Source organism: Aythya marila (assembly GCF_965140915.1).
Source record: "Aythya marila genome assembly, chromosome: 18".
Classification (NCBI taxonomy): Eukaryota; Metazoa; Chordata; class Aves; order Anseriformes; family Anatidae; genus Aythya; species Aythya marila.
Genome location: NC_139059.1, coordinates 8,241,892 through 8,266,493, shown reverse-complemented (window position 1 = coordinate 8,266,493; position 24,602 = coordinate 8,241,892). Strand labels below are relative to the sequence as shown.

General features: G+C 56.3%; 1 protein-coding gene across 2 annotated transcripts in view; it reads left to right on the top strand.

Annotated features, from left to right (window-relative positions):
- Positions 1–379: 379 nt before the first annotated feature.
- MGAT5B (alpha-1,6-mannosylglycoprotein 6-beta-N-acetylglucosaminyltransferase B) overlaps positions 380–24,602 on the top strand; it is a gene marked incomplete at its 5' end in the record, with an annotated part of 56,190 nt that continues 31,967 nt past the window's right edge. For both annotated transcript variants that reach the window (XM_082774590.1, XM_082774591.1), the window contains 3 exons: positions 380–447; positions 6,778–6,890; positions 20,447–20,591. In XM_082774590.1, the coding sequence (XP_082630716.1) occupies positions 380–447; positions 6,778–6,890; positions 20,447–20,591 (326 nt within the window). The remainder of the gene's footprint in view (positions 448–6,777; positions 6,891–20,446; positions 20,592–24,602) is intronic.

Below are 24,602 nucleotides of genomic sequence, written 5' to 3'. Positions count from 1 at the left end.
TAAAAAAGGGCTAAAAAACCCCCGAAATCTCCCCAATTACTCCGGCGCCGGGGCCGCTAGATGGCACACGGTGGCCGGGCATCCCCGGCGCAGGCTGCGCGGAGCGGGGCGGAGCGGAGCGGTGCGGAGCTGCCCGCGGGGCTGCGCGGAGCGGAGCGGGGCGGCCCCGCCGGGGGCGCGCCGGGCGGCTGGGGGGGCACCGCTGGCCCCGCTCCGCGCCCCGCTCCGCACCCGCTCCGCACCCCGCTCCGCACCATGCGGCCCCGCTGAGGACCCCCCCCAAGTCTCCCCAGCTCGCTGCTGAGGTTCCCCTTTGGGGGATTGGGGTGGGGGGGGGGCGAGGGTCGCCCCCTCCCCGCCGCCCCGCCGCCTTTGAAGGATGATCACAGTCAACGCGGATGGCAAGATAATGGTCAGAAGATGTCTCGTCACCTTGAGGCCCTTTAGGTAAAGTTGGTTGTCTTGGCTCTGGGATGGAAAGCATTATTATTAGTATTATAATTATTATTTTAATTTTTATTTTCTTTATTTTACCATTATTATCATTATTTTATTTTTATTTGCGCCTGGGGTTTGCGGCTTGCTTCTTCTTCTTATTATTTTTTTTATTTAATTTGTGCCTGGTGTTTGCGGCTCGCTGCTTCTTCTTATTTTAATTTCATTTTTATTTCTGCATGGGGCTTACCGGGGGCATTGGTGCCACCTGGAAATATCAGGCAAGTTTGCCCGCAGGTCGGTGCCGTGCTGGTCCTGCAGCGCTCGCTGCCCACCGGCTCCCCGTTCACTCCTCATGCTGGTACCTTTTGGGGGATTCATTTCAGGGCTGTTTGTGGCTGCCTTTTTTTTAATACCTCCGTCGGAGGTGTCGGTACTCACGGGAGAATTGGTTCCTCTGGCTTGGATCCGCTGCTGCTGACGGGGATTTTGAAACCCACACCTGAACTGGCAGCAGGGCTGGGGCTGATATCGTATCCGTGCCTGAAACCCAGCACGTCCGTGCCCACTCCTGGCTTTTTTTTTCCCCCTTGGTTGAACTCTCCTCATCCTTGCCTCCATGCATTGGCTTTCCCCCTCCTCTCCTTGCTCTCCAGCATCCTCATTTCGCCAGGGATGCTTTTTGGTCACTCCCAGACCTGCACCACATGGGAGGCACCGGTAATTGCTTGGATTTGTTTTATGTTTTCTAAGGAGAGCAAAAAAAACCCACACGAGGGGAAAGCGAAGTGTGGCGTGGGGTGAGCTGAGGCTGGCAGTGCTCCCCCCTGCATGCGGGAGCCTGGGACCACCGGAGGGGTCTGACCACTGCCTTTCTGCTGAGCCCAGGCTGCTGCTCACAGACAGTCGGGAGGCTGGGGCTGTGCTTGTGCCGCTCGCTTGCGCTCGTGTTTTGGAGATGTCCGGCTCCGCCTGGCTCTGTGCTGCTTGCCTGGTGGGATTCTTGCTGCCGGATCCTGTGGCAGCGCCCTGGGGCTCAGGGACTTGGCCAAGGTCACAAGGGAAAGTGGTGGCGGAGCAGAGGTGTGAGGGTCCCTGCGGCTTGGGCTTGCTCAGGGCGTGGGGTGCATGGGTGGCTCAGTAGGATGAAAAGGGGCAAAGCTTTGGGGCTGTGAGCGTGCAGCAGTGGGAGGGCAACAGCCATGAGAGGTGGGAAGGATGCTTGCACCCCAAGGGTGTGCTCAGCACAGCTTTGACAGTGGCATCTTGCTTCCTCAAGTGGGTTTGAAGTCCCCAGGTGGAAGGGACTGGGTTGGGCATCCCTCCCCCTGTGCCCTGAGCATCACTCCTGGGGCAGGGGAAGCTCATCCTCAGCAGTGCTCTGAGTATCACTCCTGGGGCACGGGAAGCTCGTCCTCAGCAGTGACCTGGGATCAGGGATTGAGTCTCAGGGTGGTCACAAAGACCTGTTAGAAATGAGGATGTGGGTGGGTGAGGGGCTGTGAGGGTGAGAATGCTCCAGGCTGGGTTTCTTCTGGTGTCCCACACAGTCCTGCCTGCATGCCCTGAGCTGGCTTCTGCTCTTAAACCAGTGCAGACCAGTAAGAACACCACTGCGACCAGCAGGGTTTCTCTGTGAACCAGTCAGGTTTTCTTCTGTAAGAGGAGAAAGTCCTGAGACCCTCTCCCAGCTGTCCCAGTGCCCAGCTCAGCACCTCCTCTGCGTTGGTGCCCTGCTGATTCGGACCCCTCTGTGCCATGGCCCTGTGGGGCTGTCACCTTGCTCCCACCCTGGGCGAGTGTTGGCTGTGCCCTGGTCCAGCTGTAACCCGGTGCAAATCAGCTCTGCTCCCCTAAAATCAGCACCCCCAGCCGATGTGAACTGGGGACCATCTGCAGGAGCCAGGGAAGGTGCTGCTGTGGGGGTATTTGGGACAGGTCCCGTAAATCAGATCCTTGTTTCTGTCTGGGCAAAGCTGCACTGCTCAGCAGAAACCCATGGTGTGATCCCCTGCCTGGTGTAGGCTCCTGGCAGCGGTGCCATCAGCAAACAGCGAGCAGGAAGCCTGACCCTTTGCACCAAAACATTTCATTAATCACGCTCCAGACATGCTTAGCAAAGCAACGCAAAGCCCTGAGCCGTGAAAGCGCCTGCGGCAAGTGGAAAAGGGAGAGAGAGAGCAAGTCAGTGTGTGAACGGGTTGTGGAAGTGCCCGCGGATGGCTCTGACTTCAGCCTCAGCAGCGAAAGGAGTGCAGTTTGTGAGTGCTGGGTTCAGGCTGGGGTTTACCACGGGGCTGGGAGCGCCCCGGTGCAGCTCGCCTGGCACTGGGTTTTTGTGGAGCGTGGGGTGTTTGGGACAGTTTGCCTGCTGGATACCAAGGGCAGGCTTTTAGTGCATCTACAATGCTGGTCAGAAGGAGAATTTGCTCCGTGGCCCCTCGTGGGGGAATATTTCCCCCGCAATATTTCTGTAGGAGACACAGCAGTTGGCGTTAGTCCGGCTGCTGCTGTTGGAAATTGTGCTTCAGCCTTTGGGCTCCAGAGCCTTGGGTGTTGAAAACCTGTCTGATACGAGATACCAGCCCTCGGCTTCCCTGTGATCTTGGGTGATATTCCCCGTTTGGTCCCAGCAAGGTGCCGCAGCACCGCGTGCAGCTGGCCCCGGTGGCACAGCCCCATCCTGCTGGGTGCTGCTGGCCCCCCTCGCGGTGCTCGGTCCCTCCGGGTGCGTCCAGCTCTTACCTGCAGGGCTAAAACCTGCGATGTGTGGGCAGCCCTTCTGATCTGCACTGACGAGCCAGGGAATTTGGCTTCCTCCTGGTTTGGGCACGGAGCCACAGCCCTGATTTGTGAACATTGCAGCGCGAGGTGGACGTATGGAGGGACTTGGCACCAGAGCCGTGGCCTGTCGGAGCACCGTGGTGGTGGATTACAGGTGACAGGCAGAGCCAGCGAGCAGGGGGGGATGTCGTTTGGGTCCCACAGAGCTCCCAGCTCAGTTGCTGGAAGAGCTGAGTTCTGGTAGATTTACCTACTTCGTGCTTCATTTTCCGGACAAGGAAAATTTCTGCTCGATTAAGGCTGGGCCAAATGTCTTTATTCCCCAGGAGCAGGTCAGCATGAGGTGAACGAGACAGGGTCCTCTGCTGCGAGCCGCCCCTGGAAGCTCCCTGCTGCCGTCGGGCTGGGTCTGCTTCTCCTCCTAAGCACCTTAATTTGGGTTAGGCTCTGATCCTCATTTTTATTTAAAAAAGAAGAAAAAAAGAAAGCTTCCTGTGTCTCCACCACTCTCTGTAATCCAGTCCAAATCAAAAAGATTTTGTCTGCTAATGAGATGCCTGAGCACAGATCACCTCCCAGCCTTTCCCTCTTCCCTCCCTTTCTTCCCGGAGTTGAACCACTGCTCCTTGCCAGGTTATAATTATGAAGATTAAAAATGCGTAAACAAGCTCTTGCATAACGATGAAGATACTGTCAATAGGAGGGGTGAGAATAAAGAGCGGGAGCAGCTCTGCTTCCTTCAGCAGCCCTCCCTCGGGTGATGCATCCCTGGGCGCCCCTTGGGAAGGGGCAGCAGGCAGCGGGTGGGCTCTGCAGCACCTTGTGCCCCCGGGGGACCCTCGGTCACAGGCTGAGCTTTGACCTCCTCCTCCTGCTTGTGCCTCCTCTGCGAGGCTGTTGTCCTCTGCCACGGAGGTCCTGCAGATCCTCTCTGCCCCAGGGGTGAATTCTGCCACCCCTGAGTTGCCTCTCCCCGACCCAGCGTGGCTGGGCACAGGGCAGGGTGATGGGAACAGGGAGCATGGTGTGCCCATGGTCCCCAAATCGCCACCTCCCCAAGCAGATCATGCAAAGCCCCAATGCTTCGCAGCATCGGGGATGCTCTGCGGCCTCTGCAGTCACCTCCCTGCCCGAGCTGAGCCGAAAGCTCCCTGGGAACCCTTCCACAAGGTCTGCTTTGGGAGGGGGCCGAGCTCCCCGGTCATCCCTGCCTGCTCACAAGCATCAGCCACAAATGAGCCTTTAGGGATGCAGGTCTGGATGTGATGCTTTTTATAGCTTGGCTAAACTGCTTTCCATCCCCTGGGGCAGGCTCATTCACAAATAAAAGGGCCTTGGTCTGCTTCATTGCTGGAGCGTCTGCATGGGATTTTAGGCTGTTTTACTCAGGCGTTTGAACATCCCCTCCCTTGGTGAAGTCAGCTGTCCTTGTGCCTGGCCGTGGGTATCCAAAGAGATCTGTGAGTGTTCCTGGTGGCATTCAGCAGGGCTGTACCCCAGCCTGGGCCATGGAGCAGGGCCAGAGATGCCACACACCCCGCGGGCAGCAGCTTCTCCTCCAGGGCCACCAAATGAATGCTAACGAGGCAGGGCGTTGCTTTTTCTCTTGATAAGCAGGGGGTGAGAAACGGCTGGGGAACTGCAGAGCCGGTGCCCGGGTGACCCTGATCTGCTGCGGGACCCAGCTGGGGATGGGTTGGGGAGGATAAATGTGAGTGGGGGGGGCAGGTGGCTGCTTTTTGGCAGGGGCTCCTTGGAGCAGGGAGCTTCCAGCAGAGGAAATGCTTTGCTTGTGAGCTGGCTCGGTCTGGGGTGTGTAACTCTGGGGTGAGAGGAGCGTCGGAGCCAGCGCGATGCAGGTGGGAGCTGGTGGTGTCCCCAAAGGTGCTTCTTCTAGGGGGCAGCCCTGGGGGCTCCTCTGTAGGTTTCCTGGGAATCCCAGTCCTTCCCCAGCCTCCTAGTGCTGTGCTTTAGCTCTCCAAAGCATCTCCTGTAGCGAAGATGTGTTGAAGGAAGGCGCTTTGTTTTACCAGCAGCGGGTAATAGCAATGCTGATGTGCCGGAGGCTAGCTTTATGGCTGGCTCCTAATCCCTGCCTTTTAACTACAAAATAACGATTAGATGGAGGGCTGCAGAGTTCCTTTCCAAGCTTTTCTTTGGGAAAGTGTGATTTTGGTGTTAGGTAGCTGTGCTGTATTTCCACGTGTGAGTCCTGCACCCCGCAGGTAATGCTGTGAGCTGCTGAGCACGCTGCTGCTGCCCAGTGTCCGTGACTCACTTCCCTGGGGCTCAGCGAGGCAGAAATGCCAACGAGCACCTGTAAGGGGCTGTTCATCACCTGTGGGGTGCAGCTATTTAAAGACAAACCCTGTGCTCCATGAGGATGTTTGGCTGTTGTCTCTTCTCCTTGGAACTGGCGGTGGAAGGCGGCCAGGCGCTTGCTGGGCTTGGCTGTTTGGGCACGCTGTGATCCCACGAGCGGTGGCCAAGTCTGTGTCTGAAAGCCTGAGAGGGCTTCCTGGCCTCTGGAAAGCACCCTTCAGCACGAGTTAGTGAAGAACCCTTTTATATCTCTCAGAGGAGAGGCTGTAACGCTCACAAATCTATGCTGAGGATCCCTCATAGACAGGCTTTTCCAAAAATACTTTCTGGGAGAAACCTCCCAAGGTGCAGGATGATGTGGAGTGGGCTCTGCGCTCCTCTCCTCGCTGTCCCCAAGCACAGCGTGCTGTCCTTGTGTGCTTGCCCTGCAGGGAGATGGGCAGGCTTTGTGTGATGCTCCTATGGTGTGTGATAACCCTGCCCTCAGGCTTTTCACCCCTAAATTGGAGAGCAGCACCCCAGAGAGCTCTGGCATAGAGAGGAGCATCCCGGAGAGCTCTCATCCTGCCCACAGAGGGACCAGGGGATTTGGGGAATGATTCAGCACAGGTCCCTCCCTGGCCCCTGGAACAGGGCTGCCTGTGCCTTGCGTGCGAAGCAGACACAAAGGGAAACACCGGTGGTCTAGCTATGGGGGGAACAAAAGGGTCGTGTGTGTTTTTTTTTAGCTCCTGTGGAAGGAAGGGAAGGCACAAGGTCTGTCTTTTCTCTGGGCCCCCTCTGAAGGAGAATGGCTATTGTCTGAGCGGTTCCTGCAGCCCGCTCTGCCTGAGCTTTCCCACCCCAGGCACGGGCCCTTGGCTCTGTCTCTGGGCCTGTCCATCTGAGCAGGTTGCAGTGATTTTGGAGGGTGGATTTGGGCTAAACCCACAGGTTTGCTGCCAGGCTTCAGGCAGGAGCATCCTGGGGCTCTCATTAAGTGTGCGTGGCTCTGGCTGTGGTGGGAGGCAAGGTGCTGCTCTGCTTTTGCACTGCAGGGGCAGCAGGGATGCTCCTTCCCCAGGCTGGAGGAGTGAGCAGGGGCTGCCCTGGCCACCTCTGCCACACGTCCCCAAGAAAAGCAGCTCATGTGGGTGCCGGGGGGCTGCCCCGTAGATCCACGGGTGGTGGGGCTGTTCTGAGGAGCAAGCCGGGCACCCTGCACGCCTCCTTACAGCACTGCTTTCCCTCCTGCAGGATATTCGTGCTGGGCATTGGATTTTTCACCCTGTGCTTCTTGATGACGTCTCTGGGAGGGCAGTTCTCAGCCAAGCGCCTGGGGGACTCGCCCTTCACCATCCGAACCGAAGGTAAGCATCCTGCCCCCCCGATGCTCGATGACTGCCCGTGGTCCAGCTGGAGAGCGCTGGGGATGCTGAGAGGAGAGGATGGTGCTTGGTACATCCCAGAGCTCCCTCCGGTCCCGCAGCAGGGTCACAGAGCCTGTTAGCATCCCTGTCCACATGCTGAGTGCAACCAGTCTGTGTCGTGCTTACAAAAGTCTGGTTAGGAGGGATTTGGGGCTGCTGGGGATGAGAAGATGCATATGAGGAAGGTGGGCAGAAGCTTTGTTGTGGTTATCCTTTTAGAAGATGTGTGCTTAAATTCACCTGCCTGGGGCTCTCCTGGGACAGGAGAGCCCCAGCACCCTCAGGAGCTTGAGGAGAAGGGTTGAACACTGGAAGGGCAGAAGTTCCTGGTCCCATCCTCAAAAAACTTTATAAAGCTGGGGCAAAACTATTATTCAGCCTCTTCCTCCCCTTTCTGGATGCGGTAGTGGGGTCCCTTTTCCCATCCTCACTCCGGTCACCAATTTAACCCAAACCCGAGTCCCCTGGCTCCCACCTTTGTGTGTCTCCTTTGCCAGGTGAGATGGATCAGGGAGCAGAAGGAGCCTTTTAGCACACCTCTGACTCAGCTGGGCTCCCTGCTGTAGGCGATTAAGCCAAGATGTGTGAGCTGGCTCCCCGTGCTGCCTCTGAGCTCTGGGGTGCTCCTCACCAGCAGGGAGAGAAGGCCCCGGCTCTGCTCGGGGGCTGCACGGTCTGGGTGTGTTTCCTTTATAAAAAGAGAAAAACATCCATGACTTAAGTCTTCTAATCTTTCATGTCTTTGGTTGGTCTGTAACTCCAGGCAAGGCAAGTGCTGCTTTGTTAGCAAGCTCAGGAATTGTGACCAAGTCCATTTTAAGTCATTGGGTGGATTTGCTGACAAAGTTACTGCTTCCAGATGATTTGCTGCAGGTGTGGCTGCTGCCGTGCCTCTTCTTGGGGAAGGTTTGGTCCATTTCTCGTCCAACACGCCGCCTGGAAGAGGAGGGCTCCTCTCCTGTACCTGAAGCAGGGGTGCTGTTTGGTGCTGGGTACCTGCGTGTGGGAAAACCCTATCCTTGGAGGCATCCAAAGCCCCTCTGGGTGATGTGAGGCTGCAGGAACCTCAGTCAGAGCTCTGGGACTGCTCTGCTTGGGGCAGGGACACGAGCCCGACCCCATGGAGGGGTGCTGAGCTGTGCTGGACCCCTGCGTGATGGGGCAAGGGTCGGTGGGACAGAGACAGATGCGCTTTTATTAGCGCCGGGAGGTCTCAACAGGTCTGTTTGAATAATACACGGGCATTTAATTAACACGTGTTACGGATCCCAAGAAATATTGCTGGCTGTTATCGTTGCTGTTAAGAGCACGATGCCGGGCTGGAGACGAGCTCAGAGGAGCAGGTTAATTTTGCTGGGCTGATGAGCTTTGATGCAAGCAGCAATGGGAAGCGGGCCAGCACTCACAAACGTGCACGGGTCCAAGCCCGGTGGCTCTGAAGGAATTCCTGGGTGCGTGCTCAGGTCTGCTGAGCCTCTTGGTTTGGGTGTCCTGGGACAGGCTCCCCATCTACAATGAACCAAGGTCCTCTGCAGTGCTGCCTGTCTGGGAAGGGGTGCTTGGGCTCCTCGGGGTGCTGGGTTCAGCGGCCCCTTCTGAGCATCCTTCGTTAACAGATTAATTTTGTGTTGCAAGCTGGCAGCATCCTTCCCATCTACTCATCTGTGGGCTGCCTCACCAACAGAGCAGGAGCTTTTACCAGGCTGCTTGGCTAGCCAGGATCCCATCCTGCTCTGGTCCCTGTGTTGGTGCTGGTTGTGTCCGCAGGGTGGAACTGGAGCATCCTGGCCTGCCAGGTGTGAGCGAATAATCCCACGTCCCAAAATCTGTGGGTGGTTGTGGAGAGCCAGGGATTGGACCTGGCACCCAGGGGCTTCAAAATACTTCATGCTGGAGAAATCCTGCTGGCTTGTGGAGCACCCATCGTGCTGCTGGTTTATAACCCAGGCTGGGGCTGTTCCTGCCTCTCCCCCGTGTCCTGCCCAGCCCAGCTCTGCCTCTCGGGTGCTGCAACCCAAAATCTGCCCCTGGGTCTGACGTGTGCTCACCCAAAGGGTGCTCCGAGCAGAGCAGGGGGCTTAGGGGAATGGCACAGACTCACCCAGGGTTGTCTTGGCTTGGAGCTGGGTGAGCAACAATCAAAGCCAAATGAAGACAGATGTAAGGCCAGAGCGTGAAAAGGAGAAATGGATAATGTCACAATCTAGGAGCTAATCCCCTTTTTAATTTTATTTTTATACGTGAATCCGCTTCTAGGAGGCTTTCTCCAAGTTTCCTGGTGTGTGCCAGAAATCATGCCTCGGATGGGTTCTCTGCCTGGCGATTCGATGCAGCAGAGGCTTTGCCTCTTAACGATAAATAAAAACCTTCAGAAATGCGAGTTATTTTATCCTAATCCGCCGCCGTCAAGTAAACACAGACAAAGGTTCCTTTGTTTTGAAATGGCCACCGAGAGAATTTGTTCTACAAACAAGGATCTAGATGAGAAAGAGAGAACAGACAAGTCTATAAATTTTGAATGTGGGAGACGCTTTGGGAGCAGCTCGAGACTCGAGAGATTCAGGTTTCTGTGCCCTCGTCTCTCCTCCTGCTTAGAATTTGAAATGTTTTTTTTCTTATTCTTTCTCCTCCTGAGCTTCTCCGCTTTGTTTTACTGCTGGAGTAGAGCTGGCCTGGGGCAAGGGTCTGATCCGAAAACCTCACCAAAATGTTTAATGGGCAGAGCGGAGCAGCGAGCGCTGGCAGGGCGACGGCAGCTCTGGGGCCCTGGGCTGGTCTCGGTGATGATGCACAGCCTGCTGCTGCGGGGCTTAGCAGAGGAAAATAGGTTATTAAGTGTTAAACCATGATTACAAGTGGCTGGAATATCGCCTGCAACTGCTGTAGCTAGTTTAGGAGTGGCAGGACTTCTGATTGTTGTTTTTCTCCCATATGCTGGAGTGGAAGGTGCTGCAGCAGCCCCGGGGATGCGTAGGATGGGTCTGAATTCCCAAATCAGCCCTTGCTGCTGGCTCGTGCCTGGTGCTGGCTCTGAGAGCATGGTCTGAGTTCTGCCGATGCTGGTGGTGCTTGGGTGCGAGTGCTTCGAACAGCTCTCGTCAACGCCTTTGGGATGTGGTTGCTGGCTGAGCACTGGGGCTGTGCTTGCTGATGCTGCTCCTGCAGCTGCCTCTCCAACCTGGCCTCAGGTGGTTCCTGTCCGGGCTGATGCTTGGCTTGAGAAGCTCAGCACCTGCCTTTTTTCCCCCAAAACAATCCCCCAGCCTCGTCTCCAGATGGCTTCCTGCTGGTGGCCATGGCTCCTACATTGTGTTTTCTCAGCCTAATGGGAAATGGGATGAAGGAAGGGAAGGGTGGTGCTGAGCTGCTTTTAGCACGTCCTCTGCAAGGCTGCTGCACCTCATCCTGGGTTGCTGAGATGTGTTTTGGGGCCCGATCTCCTTGGGGTTGAGGTTACTGACCACCTTGTGGGATGAGTACCAGGTTTCCTAGGCATCCTGATCTGCAGTGCTGCTTTCCTGGGCTGCCAGGATGGCTCCGGTTCATTGCTCGGGACTTCAGCCCTCTCGGGAGAGGGCCAGCAGCCAAGGCACTTTGTGCTGGAAACAGTACTGAGCATCACCTGGCAGAAATCCCCCCCCGTGCCCTCCCAAAACCAGCCCTTGTCCTGTTTTACAGCTACCAAAGCTCTGCGCCTCTCCTGCGGTCGTGGCTTGCTCCAGATCCCGGAGTCTCACCTGCTTAAAGCAATTTCTTCCCTCAGTGAACACAGAAGTGGAGAGGTTGTTTAGGGCTGTGCAGCACAGCTCAGTACCTTGGGGCTGGGATTCCTCCCTCAGGAGGAGGAATGCTCACGGAGGGGGAATTGTGCCGCGGAAGATAATGGTGAAGGTTGCTGAGGGTTTTGTAGGGCATCTCTGCCGTTCCGGAGTCACAGCACCATGAAACGACGGGATCTCGTGTTCGTTCAACCCCCTGAATGGCTCCCCGAGGAGCTGAGCGAAGAGGCTGAGCAGAAACGTGAGAAAACCGACGTGATCCCCTAAGAAGGGTCTTTTGCTCTCACTCCTGCCTCTGCTGGCTCCCCTCCTGCTCCGGCAGCTCCCCGGCTGGCTTAGCCTGGCCGGGATCGTTTGTTCTCACAGGAGATGCGGAAAGGTCAAGCTCAGCATCGCTAATGATCAGAGAGAGCTCGAGAAACTGTCGTCCTCCTGCGGCTCGAGGAGGAGGAGGTGTGCACGTAGTCCTGACCTCTCTGTGGAGCTGATTGTGTGGGGGTGGCTCGGCTCTGCTTGTGGGGTCCTGGCTGCAGCGAGGTGCTGCTCAGCCTGGGGGGTTAAAACAGTGCACAGGTGTCTGTCCTTATAAATCCCCCCTCCTTCTGTCTTCGGAAGGGTTTTTGCTGCTTTTTCCCCCGCCTTCAGGCAGGGAATGAAACTCTTTTGATGGGAACGTGGCTTGGGATGAGCAAAACCCCTCCAAGTAGCTTTGCCAGCACCTCTCATCTGACCCGTCTGGGTCTTGCTGGAGAAACCCCCTGGGAGCAAGTGCTTGGGCTGCTGCCTGCTGGGCTGGAGATGAAGGGCACGCACGTACCTTTCCAGCGATGCTCACGTTCCCTTTGCTTTCAAAAGGTCGTGCAGGGTTATCAATTTGTCTTAATGCCTTTAGTGCATGCTGATGATGCCAGGAGAGAACTGCTTGCAAAGTCTCGTGCCCCCAAGTGGCAGTGATGGGGGGACATGAGCAGAGCTGGGACAGAGCTGGGTGGGTTCGGCTGGGCAGACTCGGCAATAATTATTCCCAGTTTCTTCCCGGGTGAGTTACAGCTCTCCCCAGGGCTGCCTTGGCTATGTTTTGTCGTTGTTTGCTGAGCGGGGCCGGATAACCATCTGCAGTGGCTTGTAAGCACCTTGTCAGGATCCGCTGCTGGAGCGTGAGCATTTCGCCCGGGCAGCAGTGGGGCGCGTGTGCAGGCGGGGGGACGGGAGCGCTGTCGCAGCACCGTGACCTGAATTCAGATTTGGCTTATGCAAAACTCTGGAAAAAGGCAGCGGGAGGCTCCCCTGCCTGATATCTACCCCAGCGGGGTAGCTGGTGGCTTCCCCAGGTCCCTGGGGCGGGTGCTGGTGGCACCAAGGCTGCTAGGAGGGTGCGGGTCCTGCATATCCCCGCAGGTTATTTCTGCTGCTGCTGCATCGAGAGCTGGGTTTGAGTCTGCTGGAGCTTGCAGGCAGCTGGAGGGATGCCAGCCAGGTGAAACCTGCCTGGAGAAGTGTGCCAGGCAGCTCTTTGGTACCCAGAGCCTGCCTGCAGCTGCGGGTGGTGTCCTCCAGCCCCTGCAGTGCCTCGTGGCTGGCTCTGCTGCCCCCATCCGAAGCTGATCCTGGACCAGGCTGCCTGGCCGGTGCCAAGGCAAACCGGCTGGTGCTGGAGCACCTCCTTGGCTCGGGAAACGTGGAGAGCTTCCTGCTTCCTCTCCCTGCCTGGAGAAGCTGCACCGTGGTGGCTGCCGCGGCTCAGGACCATCTCCTCCCTGCTGCCCTCTGGCCCTCTGTAGGGAATGGAGATGCTGAAACGAGGCAGATCCCAAATGTGGAGTGAGGGCTTTCTGCCTCCCCCCCCCACAGCCCCGTTCCCTGCCGCTCCTGGCAGATGCTTGGGTGCTCCAGGGGCTCTTTTAAGTAGATAGCGCTGCACGCAGCTGCAGTGATGACTTCTGCTGCTCTGGCTGTTGGGTACAGGGAGGCTTTGTTAATTATTGGTTAAAGCCATGCTCGGTGATAAGAAGTGGCTGCAGGGAGTGGCTGTGGGTGGCAGCAGCTCTGTCTGGGGGTGCGGGTGCTGCTGGCACCGGGATCAGGTGGCAAAAGTGGAATTTGGTTAAAATACCCATCCTCTCCTTGTGCCTGAGTCTTCTGGAGTCCCCTAGGATGCCAGGCAGGGATGTAGCAGAGGGGCTGGGAGTGCTGGTCCCTGTGCGAGGCCGTGCTGCCTGTTGGGCGCTTTGCTCCCAACACACCCCCGTGCTTGGGGTACACGAGCTGTGCTCGAGCCTCCATCCCCCTTCTGAAAAGAGAGCTTAAAGTGGAAGCATAAAACTTTACAGCTCTTATTAAATTGCTATTCCGGGCAGGGAAAGGAGACCTGCTGGAATAGGGGGAAAATAAAGACATCCATCTGGGGTCCCCATTTATCTCTGAATGGCTCAGCTGTGTTAGCTTGGGGATGGTTTCTCCCAGTGGCAGTTTTTGGGGAGGGATGGGGCACCCAGCCTGGTTTCTGTGTGCTTGAGGAGGGCTCAGCACAGAGTCCACTGGGATGCACATGGGAGTAAGACGCAGATGGGCACTTTCCAGGGCAAAGAGGTGTGGAACGAAGCCGGGGCTGAAGTGGTGGGTAAGGCTTAACCCACCCTGGGCACACGTCTCCTCCCCGAGTGCCCGCTTGGCACAATCACTGCCCAGCACTGGATGCCTGCAGGCTTGAAAAAAAATAAATTTAAATGCCACCAAACTTAGTGAAAGACAGCAGTGCTGGTTCACAAGCCGTGAATTGATGGAGCAGCTAGTTGTGATGGGGTGGGAGCGGAGGTGAGCGATGGTCCCGCCATGTGCCGTGTCCCCTGGGGCTGCTGTGGTGCACGGGGGGGCTGAGGGGCTCAGGAAGCGCTGTCCCCTTGGTCTTTGTCCCTTTGGGGTGAGCCTTTTGTCCAAGCAAAACCCAAGGCCCCCTCGTCCCCCCCGTGTGGGACCAGCAGCGCCCCGCTGGCCCCCGGCGCTCCATTATCTCCGTGAGCAGCGGCTCCCCGGGGAAGGATTAAATCAATTAATTGATTTTCTATAGCTCCTAAGGAAGTCAAATGGCATTTCCATCAACCTGCGATGAGCAAACACCCCACCACGGCCAGGAGGAATGTTAATGGCTCTCTGTGCTTTTATTACCCCTTTCGCTCCTAAATCAAAATTCATCCTGAGCCCGGGAGGCAGCAGGTACTTCAGAAAAGAAAGCTAGCACAGCAGGAACCAGAGCAGCTGCTAAAAGCTGGAATTTTCCCCACTGATTTATTTGTTGCTGTGGCCAAAACGGAGGGCCCAGGGCTTCATCCAGCCCGGGCAGATGTTAGCTGAGCCCCTTCCCATGGCTCTGCTGATGCCCAGCTGGATGTGGCCACTGAGCGGGGTGGTTTGGAGGGAGGGATGAGTTCTTTGCCCCCCTGAAACGCGGTGGCAGGCTGCCCAGAGCTGTTTGGCCGGTAGTTTTGGCTGGAACAAAACCGGTGGTCATTTTGGGAATGTTAAATTAGAGAAGCTCTCAAATGCGAGGTCGTAAATAAAGTTGGGCGTGCGGTGAGGCAGAGGGAGCGGATGGGGCATGTGAATGCCAGCCTGGAAACCTTTGAGCCAATTTCCTGCCATCCGTGGCACATCGGCTCCCCAAAAATGCCATTTTCCCTGGGCCAGCAATGGGGGCTGCAGGAGAACCAGCTGGTTAGGTGCCGGTGCCCTCAGGGGGATGCCTCTCTGGTAAAGATGATGGACGAAGAGATGTTGGGGCTGTCACCTAAGCAGGGGTCCCAGCTCCAAATCTGGGGTCCAGCTTTGCCCCTCGGTGCTGAATGTGCCCAGCACAGCCCCGGAGCCCTGTGTCCTTCGGGCTGGGGCACCGCCGTGACCGCAGCTGATCCAGTCCTTGTGTTTTAGGAAGCAATTTAAAATCGATGTTAATCTTGTTGTTTGGAGCAGCCTCGCCTGCGGCGTGAGGTGTTTGCAGCGCTGTGGAATAGCTTAAGATGCAATTTAAAATAGTGCTGGCTGGCGATAGAGGAGCAACCAAAAATACCCTGCGAGCACCCATTAAAAAAAGTGGAGAGGGGGATGGGGAAGAGTTTTTTTTTTTTTTTTTTTTTAAAGTAAATAAATAAAATGCTGACCTGCAGCTTATGCTGGGTTTGGGTGTGTTCTTGTCCTCTCTCCCATGGGACTGGGGACAGGAGGAGACGACCGGGCTTGTTTTCCCTGCGGTGTGACAGCTTGTGGCAGGGCTTCTGGGACTGTCCCCATGGCCCCCTGGGCAGATCTCCGTCCCTTGGTGGGTGGGAGGGTAAAGAAGTAATAAAAATGGGGAGGGAGCAGCCCTGTGCTCTCTGTCGCGGTATCGAAATGCTCCTGTCTATAAATGCAAGCGTCTGTTTGTACTGCTCAGCCTCCTGCCTTTTCTTATTTCTATGGAAATGCAGAGCGGGCACGTGTTAGCGGGGAGGTACGGAGCTGCAGCCTGGTGCTGGGCGTGTTTCTGTGAGGATGGTGGGGGAAAAGGGGAGGTGATGGGGTGGGGGGAAGCTCCCGGAGCCCCCTCTGCTCCCTGCCAGGCATGGACATGGGTCGGTGAGTGGAGGCTGCCTCCGGGGAGGAGGCGAGGCTGGGGACCCCAAAGGGACCCGGGCGCCACTAGTTCGGGTCTGCCCTGGGACTGACGTGGTGCTGAGCTATGATTTGAATGGATTATACTGGGGCCAGCCCTGGGCTGGTTGGCTCTTGGCCTTTTTAAGCTGCTTGAATCAAAAGTGATAGTGAAGGTAAATGGAGGAGTGCAGGAGAACAGCGGGGGGCTGCTGCCCGGCTACCTGGGAAGCAGGGAAGGTGGACTCCAGCTCCAACCTGCTCTCCAGCTCCAAGCCTCTGTGGTTTGTTGTTTTAGGATCAGCCACGGGGCTGGCTGCTGGCCCAGGACAGTGCAGGCTGCCCCAGGTACATCTCCCAGCTGCCGTGGTCCTGGCAGAGGGTACGGGGCTGTGGCTGTGCTGAGTAACCCCGGGAACATCTGCTCCTTCAGGAGCCTGCTGTCCTTTGGAGGAGTTTAAGTAGCCTAGAGTTGTCCTTTAAAGGAGAAAAACAAAGCAAAGCAAATGATGCTTTAGATTGAAATTAATTCAGCTGGTATTTTCGGTGGATGTAAGTAATATCTTACCATCTCTGAGCAAATTCCCTTCTCGTAGTGGAGCGTTCAGCTGTTGCAAGACAGCCAGGCAGGGATGTGACTTATGTCTGAGAAGGAGGAAAAAAAATCCCCAGCAAATCAGCCATGTTATGAACAGCAGAGAGAGATTGCAGAATCGCATCTTAAATGTCAGGAGGGTGTTCAGGGCCGTGGAGAGGTGGGTTGAGGCTGTGCCTCGGTTTCCCCAGCACGGCTGGGATGGGATCTTGGGGCTGTTGGGTTAGGGAGGCTTTTGATGCTCTTGAAACTGGGCTGGTTTTGGGTAGAAAAGCCCCATGCAGGGCAGTGTGAGAAGGACCAGGGTGAGGTGAGGTGCTACTGCTGCATCCCTGAGTGGTGCTGGGGTCATGCACCCATGAGGAGGAAACCACAAGGGATGCAGAAGGCTGGGTGCCACCCCAAGCACTGTTTCCCCAACGTGTTCCTCTCTTTTCCCTGGCTCCTCGACATGAAGCTGGGGCTGATGGGCTGGTGCTGAGCAGTGTGAGACCTGTCCTGGGCAGAATGAGCCTGAGGTGACCCAGGGATGGGAGCTGCCATCTGGGTCTGGGCACTGAGCAGGGCCAGGAGGCTGAAATCAGCCCAAGAAGCTAAGGGGACCGTGCTGCTCAGTGCGTGTGTTTCTCCTAGGAAAAACCTTCTGAAAACCTGGAGAAGCTCTGGGTGAGTACGAGCAATGGTGTAGCAGCCTGGGGTGGCATGGTGAAGATGCTCAGGGTCCCCAAATATGATGCTCCAGCAAGAAAACCTCCTTCCCATGTGCTGCTCCCCCCCAGCGCAGCCTGGACTTTGCCCCACTCCCTCCCCACAGTCCCCAGCCCCACATTGGGCTCTCCTGCAGCCCCTGCCAGGACACCCAGAACCAAATTTTGCTGTCCCCACTGGGGCCGCCTGCACATGGAGCAGGATCCACCCGTGTGCTTCCTGGCTCCTGCTGCTGCAGCTTTTGGTGCCAGGTGGGCGCGTGGGTGGGATGCTCGCCCAGAGATGCTCCGAGAAGGTGCTTTAAAGACACCAGCATCATTAGTGCCTTCCCCGGGGATCTGACCCATCCAAATCTGAGCATATTGGCCATCTCCTCCAGCGGTTCTGCAGAGAAACTATTTCTTCTTCCAATAGATATCACCCGGAGGGGATGCTTTCTCTTTTTTCCCCTGATTTCATCCAATTACGGAGCTGTGTGCTCTTCTGAAACACCATAAATAATTCTCCTCCCTCTGCTGTGTTTACCAGCATGTCTCACGAAATCCAGTAAGATATGATTGATTGCAATCATTATTTCATAGTGCTACTATGAAAACCTCTGTCAGGTTCGGTGATTGCCTTTAAAGAGTGTCTGCCACTCAGCAGACTGTCAGGAACCTGTCACACTTTGGCAAACTCCAATTAATCCGTTGAGCAGTTTTACTTGTGTTTTCTCTCCCATCATTGCTGATTATCGAGGGTAATTAGAATATTTCTCTTTTGTAATTAGCAGCTCTCTCGCTTTTTGTTTTTTAGAGGAAAGTTGCTTGCGAGGCCGTTTTGCTGGGTTTTTGTGCTGTTTTGGTTCAGGTTTGGGTTTTTCCTGCCTCCTGCCATGCTCTCGAGGATCTTCATCACGGGTTTAGAGGCTCAAATCCTCGCAGCCAGGCAGGAGCCCTCACCCTAGGCAGGTGTCTGGGGATGTGACATCTTCTGAGCTTGATGGTGAATTATTTTAAGGAATTTTATTCGAGGGGGAGCAGGCAAAATGCAGATGGGGGCTCGGGGGCAGCGCAGCCCCTGCCTGGCTGCTGCGAGTGCCCGCGTCGGGGTGACAAATGAACCCCAGCTCCTGCGTGTTTTAAAAGAGTGGCTTCAGCACTTTTCCTCCTTTCTTTGGGGCTCTTAATGAGGCAGGCTTTCCAAGAGATGTAATAATGGTTGCCAAAAATGTCAAATTGTCCTCGTTATCCTCCTTAAGCTCCTGGAACAACAACAACAAGGGGAAAAGCCAACGCCGGCAGAGGAGAGGCGGCGATGGGCAGAGCTGGGACTTCGCTCCAGGAGCCAGGGGAGGGCACGGAGGGGGGGACACGTGTGCCAGGACAGCCCTGCTTAAAGCAGAGACCCCCCTGGCACAAAGGGGCTGCAGCAGGGTCCCGGGGGGGGGGGTTGGGGTATGGGGGATGCCCATGGGTGACCCTGGGGGGCTCAGTGGGGAGGTGGCAGCCCCCCGGGAGGGCTTTTCCTGGCTCTCCTCCACGGGGACCAGCTCCCTGCGTGGGGCTGGGTGCTAATAAGGGGCTGAGCTGGCTGCTCCCTGGGCTTTTCGAGAGGCCATTTAAATTTCAAACGAGCAGCACGGCTAAATGAGCGTTCTTAATTAAACGAGGGCAGCCTGGCTGCGAAGCGGGGCGGCAGCCCGGCTCTGAGCGGTGCAGGCAGCAGCAGCTCTAAGTCATCCCTGCTCCCCTGCCAGGATCTCCCTCACCAATTCCCAGCACAGCAGTGGGCTCCTGATCCACCCAGGACACGTTTTTGGGGTGGATTTTTTGACTTAAGCCCATTTCGAAGCATTTTTATTGGCTGTGTCTTTGCCATATTTGCCCAGTTGTGTCTGGGGATGTCCCTGGCCCCTGCAAATTGGGCTCCAGGTTCCAAATTTCCGCTTTTGTCCCCCACAGCACCTTCTAATTGCACATTTTTCAGCAGTTCTGCGTTTTAGTGAGAAAGGCTGCGACTCCTGTCCCACCCAGAGGATTGGGCTCTGGCTTGGGTGATAGGGTAGGCAAAGGTGGCTGCTGCATTGCTGGACCTGGCCAGGGTGGTCTGGGGCTGCTCAGGACCCCGAGCACCTGCAGAAATCTCTGGCTCCTTGCCATGGGAGCGCAGGGAGTGTTTGTAAGTCTCAGGAATGGATGGGACTTTTTTTTTTATTTTTAGGAATTTCTTTCGCTCTTTGTTTTTCTTCCATTTTATCGGATAGTGCCAGGAAAAAAATAATGTGTTGTTGATAATCCCAGCCAAGCAGCAAGATTCCTGCTGGCCTGCCATCAGCTTCCCGTAGGGTTTAGGGCTCGGATGTAACCACACTCAGGTGCACGTGGCAGCAATGTGATGCTCTCACAGCACCCACGGAGCTGCTGGGGCGAGCACCCAGTGCTGCCTGGCTCCTTGGGGTGCTTAGGAGCCCGGTGCAGGGGGGGACGTGGGTGCCAAAGCCCCTGGATGAGCTGCGGTGTCCAATGCAGCCCTCCTGTGTCGGAGCTGGGAATCCCATCCTGCTGCCTGCATGGCTCCAGCACCATAGCATCAGGAGTCAAACCTTGGGAGATTTCCTGGGGCAGCCAGATCCCAGCACGGCCATAAACACCATGGTCCTTTGGATGCCACCAATGTGCAGGTCCCTGTGCTGCTTGATGTGGGCAAGGGGCTGCACTCTGACCTTCCTACAGCCAGGTTTGTGGCCGTCTGCAGCAGCAGGAGAGGTGCCCAGATCCCGATAGCCCCCCGGAGCATCCGTCTGTGCATCTCCTGCTGTTCCGTAAACGAAATGTGTGCTGCCTCTTGACAAGCACATGTGAGTGGAGATAAGCTAAACGGGAGAAGTTGGGGGATTATGCGCTGATTAAGTTATTACGGACATGAAATGAAGCACGCTGAGATGAAACGGGAGCTTTATTTTCCATTCCTTGGCTCGGGGCTCGGGGCTGCCTGTCACCAGGCAGAAGATCAAACCAGGACCCCGCGTGTTGCCGGTCTGGGGGCTCGGGGAGCTTGGCCGCCAGCAATTTCAGCACAACACTGGTTGGTGCTGTGCCAGCCCGAAGCAAGCAGAGTGCAAAATGGGGCTGGGAATCAGGGGTTTTTCCCTGCTGGAGGAATTTGCTGAGATGCAATGCACAAACAACGAGCTATTTCCAGAGCCTGGGGCACCCATCCTGTAGTTGGTTTGGGTAGAAAGGATTTTTTTTTTTTTTCTCTGCAGGAGGAAAACGTGGTGTTGCTGGGAGGATGTGCTGAGGGAGGAGTGGGGATTTGCTCTGTTTCTCGTGCTTTTCCCTAAACAATTCACCTTAGGCTGCTGCCAAAGGCAGGATGCCGGGCTAGGTGGGTCCTGCGGAGTGAAAAATAGAAGCGTGTAACAAAAGGAGGCTTGTTCAGTGCTCGAGAATGAAGTTTGGTTTCTGTAAGCACTTGGGACAGGCAGGATCGGGTGGGTGTGCCGGGAGTTTGTGCCCAGAGAGGGCTGGGGCTGGTGCAGCTGCTGGCTGATGGGATCTGCAGCAGCCCGGATAAATTTGGGCACAGGCAGGGATTAGTCTGAGCTCTGCACCTTGGGCACGATGATGGGTATGGGGCTGAAAAACCATGGAGGGGATGTGCAGGGCACGGAGACAGCTCAGATCACCCCAAACCCACCCGTGGGGCTGGCGGGCACAGGGGCAGCTCGGGGTTGAAGCGTCGTGGGGGGGTCTCGCTGTCTCATCGCCCGGCTGTGACCGTGTCCCCTTGCTCTTTGTGCCCTGCAGTGATGGGCGCGCTGGAGTCCCGAGGGGTGCTGCGGCGGATGAGCGACATGCTGGAGCTGCTGATGAAGAGGATGGACATCCTGGCCAGGCTGGAGAACAGCACTGACTTCCACAAAGGGGACGAAGCGCGCTTCCCTCTGGACAGGTCAGTCGGCTGCGCCCCGGGCACTGCTGCTGGCCTCCAGTTCACGGGCACGGGGGAATTGCAGAAGCAAAAAGCCCCCCAGTGTGTTCTGCGGTGTCAAAACTCCTGGGCTGAGCTGCTGGCAGAGCTCCCCAGGGCACTGGGTATGGAGAGACCTGCATCGGTGGTGTTTGGAAAGGTTTTGGGGGGGGGATTTCTGAAATTCCCGTGAACTTTGGGATTACCTTGTGCATCTCTTCACCGCTGTGCTGTGGCAGAGCTGGAGGTGGGTTAGAGCAGGACGTGGTGCAAAGGGGCTGTGCTCCCTCTGCCATCAACCCCCAGAGCGAGCTCTGCTGCTCTGCGCTCACGTTCTCCCTGCAAACACGTCTCCATCGTGCTTGCTGCTGCTGCAGGAGCTCCGCAGGGGATGGGTTGCCTGCAGCTGAGGCTCCAAATCGCTGCTCAGGTGATGCCTGACACCATGGGGAGGATCTGGGAAATCCCAGCCTCACTCCTCTCATCATCCATCCAGTGCTGCTGTGTCCTGCAGAGGGTAAGGAGATGTCGCACCTCCCGTGCAGGCAGCAGCCCCAGGTGGGTGGTGGTTGTATGGTCTGCCCAGGATGTAAAGCGATAAAAATAAAACTAATAGGGCTGTGGAGGGAACAAAGCCTGGGTGTCCTGCCTGGCACCGAGCCACCAGCCCCACAGCTTCCTCTCCCGCCCTCTCCATCCTCCCTTTCGGAAATGCCAAGCTGAAACAGCCACTGAAATGACTGTGCTTTGGGACACGGGGCTGAGATGTCCAGTGTTGGAGCTGAGAGAGGCTAAAAATGAAATAGCAGCAAACTGGCTGGCCCTGAAACACTCATGGCATGGCGTTGGTGCTCCCATGGTATGCGGGCTGCCTCCGTGCCACGTGCCGATGGCGTGAAAGGTGCCTTCAAATCACAACATGCTGATTTACCAAAGAGATTTACCCTTTGCTAGGGAGGCTTTGAACATTTATTCATGCTAATTTGCTGTCACTCCACAGCCTGCAAAAATATAGTAGGTAAAGGAACTTGAATATGGAGGGGCAGAGGTGGGAAAAAAAACAAAGGGCAGTGCTTGTGGCAAGGTCTGCGAGGCTGGGAAAATGCAGAGCAGGCTTTGCTCAGGCGGAGTGGTGACACGGTGCAGGGATGTGACACGCAATTGTCCCTGCTGCCCTGCACCTTGTCACCGAGGTCACCAAGGCTGTAGCGTTCTGCTTGTGCTCGGCGGCTGGCGAGGGTTTCTGCACCTCGGTGTTTCCACGATCATTTCCACTCCTCTCCCTCGCTTTCCTTCCGAGTCTCTTCTGCACCTCTAATGGAAAATAGAGTAAGAGAGCCTGCAATTAAAGGCTGGGCTGCGCTGAACTGAGTGCACGCACGAATTAGAGTTGCACAGGAAGCCTGCGAGTGCGCACTCTTGCCTTTTCAGTAATGTAATTTTAACCACTGAAAAACATCGTTCGTCTGCGTGACGGCAGCTGCTGGGGATGTTGTCGTCGCAGGGCTGGCTGATGGCTGGGGGCATGAGCAGGACAGCAGCAATCCTGCCCAGGAAGGGACGTGGCTGCTAGACTGGAAGGCGCTGGCTCCGATCTGATGACGTTTTTGGCCAATTTCTCATTAAAAGAACGAGCGATTCCAGGTTATGGTAATTTCTGTACATCAGCAGCCAAAAGATGAGCTTAGAAGTGTTTCTGTGGGCTGGCAGCGATCGCTTTGGAGGGAAATGTCACTCTGGGTGGCGGCAGCCCTGTGGAGCTGCTTGTCCCAGGTGGGTCCAGGGTGGTCTCAGGCACCTCGGAGGGACGAGTGGCCCTTGGGGACACGTGGGGGTGACACCTAGCAGTGACCCTGGCTGTGGGGTGTCACAGCTCCAGGTTTCTAATGGCAGGGCTGAGGGGGGGGCTGGTTCATCTGCTGAGTCTGGGGCAGGGAGACCATGGAGGATGAGGGCTGACAGACTTCCTCAAAGCATCCTCTGTGTTTTGTGGCTCCTCTGAGATGGCACCGAGTGCTGGCAATTACAGCGTCCTCAGTTTTCAGGGGCAGAATATTCCTCGGCAGGGGTGACTTCTGCCAGCTCCTCACCTTTTGCTCTTTATAAATTATCCCCTGGGAGCATCCCAAACAGCAGATGAAGCTGGTGGGGCTGATGGTCCTTAGTGTCTTTGAGAGTTTTTCCTTCCTCCTCCCCTGCAGCCCCTGCAGCTTGGCTTCATTGTAGGGCTGCAAGGGGAAGGGGGCTCCAGCCGAGCCCGAGGCAGCCCCAGCCTTGGGGTTGTTGGCTCCATCCTGGCCTGTTCCCTCCTCCCTCCCTCTTTGATCTCTCGTGACTGATGTGAAGCTGTCAGCCAACGCTGATACAATTAAAGGGTGGTAATTTCAAAGGGATTTGATTCTTTAAAGCCCCTCTGGGTTAGCACAGCTGCTGCGCTCATCCCCATCCCGGTCAGCACAGCCACGAGCACAGTGTCCGCCGCTCCTGAGCAGCAGTGGGTTATTTCTCATTTTCCCAAAGTGCTCTCGTGCCTATGATAGGATCGCCACCGAAATAGGAAGGCTGTGGGCTTGCAGAGCACCTCCTGGATAGGGACGAGCTGAAGCCCCCCCGGGTGCTGTGTGGAAACCCTGCAATCAGCAGCACAGCCCGTGCCCCCGCACCAGCCCGGAGGGGTGGATTTCTGCAGGGAAAGGGACAGGGAGGAATCCAAATACATGGGGTGCAATGAACCACCGGCCTTGGGAAGCCCCCAGCTGTCAGGACAAGCATCTTTACACAGCTGGAAGGCTCCCCAAGATGGCAAAAATCATCTTCAGCTCCGTAGGTGCTGTCTGAGGCTGAGCGTGCGTGGGTGCCTCTGTGCATCGCCCCTGCAGGGCTTTAGAGATGGTTTTGGTACACCCAAGCATCCAAAATCTGCCCTAGAGGAGGTGCCCAGAGTTTTTTTTGGGAAGATCTCTGGTTTTTCACACTGGGTTAGGGGCACCAGCTGCAGCACCCTGCCTTGTGCCTGGGATTCCTGAGCCCTTTTCCAGCCGTTTGTGCTCCCTGCCCGTGCGGGAAGGTGAGCGGTGGCTTTTGTACAGATCGCCAGCAGGCTGCCAGTCAGCTGCAGGAAAATCAATGTCTCTGTTAATTGAATGCAACCCTCGTAAATCATCAGAGGGAAGGAAATTAGAAGTACTTATGGAAGCCTCCTGGAGAGCTGTTTGCTGGGCAGGGGAAATGTTAGCCAGCAGGAGAAGCGCCAGTGCCCTGTTGGAAAGAGTTTGGGGAGGGATGGAGCGGGTGCGAGGTGGCTGATCCTAAATGGACCCCAAAAATGCCAGAGCTGGGGGCTTGAGGGAGCCCTGGTCCCCATCCTGGGGCTATCCCCACATGGGAAGTGGCAGCAGAGGTCCCAGGCTGGGGTCTGTGTGCCGGTGCCCTGCCCTGCTGCCCCTCGGCCCTGCGTAGTGGTTAGCAGACGAAGAGTGTTATTTGCTAATGACTGATTAATCTTCAAGCTTAATTACTGCCAGGGCTCAGTTAATTTCCATGCGCTTAAAGTATTTGTTCTTGTAATCGTTACATGACTCCAAATTCCCCTGGTAATTACAGGTCTCACAGCGTGTCACCGAATGGATGGGGTTCCTGCGTCCTGCCCAGCTCCGTTTGTCCCCAGATCGCTGCCATCGAGGAGCACCTTGGGGACGCTGCTGCTGATGTTGGGGTCCCCATGGCAGCACCCGGCTCCTCTCCCCCCTTGCTCCTGGGTTTGCATCCCCCTAGCACCTCCAGCTCGGTTTGCTGTGGTCAATTCCTCAGCAGGCTTTGCTTTTTGTTCATTTTCAGCCCGAAATGTCGATGTGTTGGGGGCTGCCTTACACAGGGCTTTGCCAAGGAGGCTTCTCAATGGGTTAGACGTGGAGTTAAAGTGCTCTCCTGTTGGTTTGGAGCTGTGCTCGAGTCACCTCGGGCAGCTTGCAGCTGGAGAGCCCTCAGTACCCG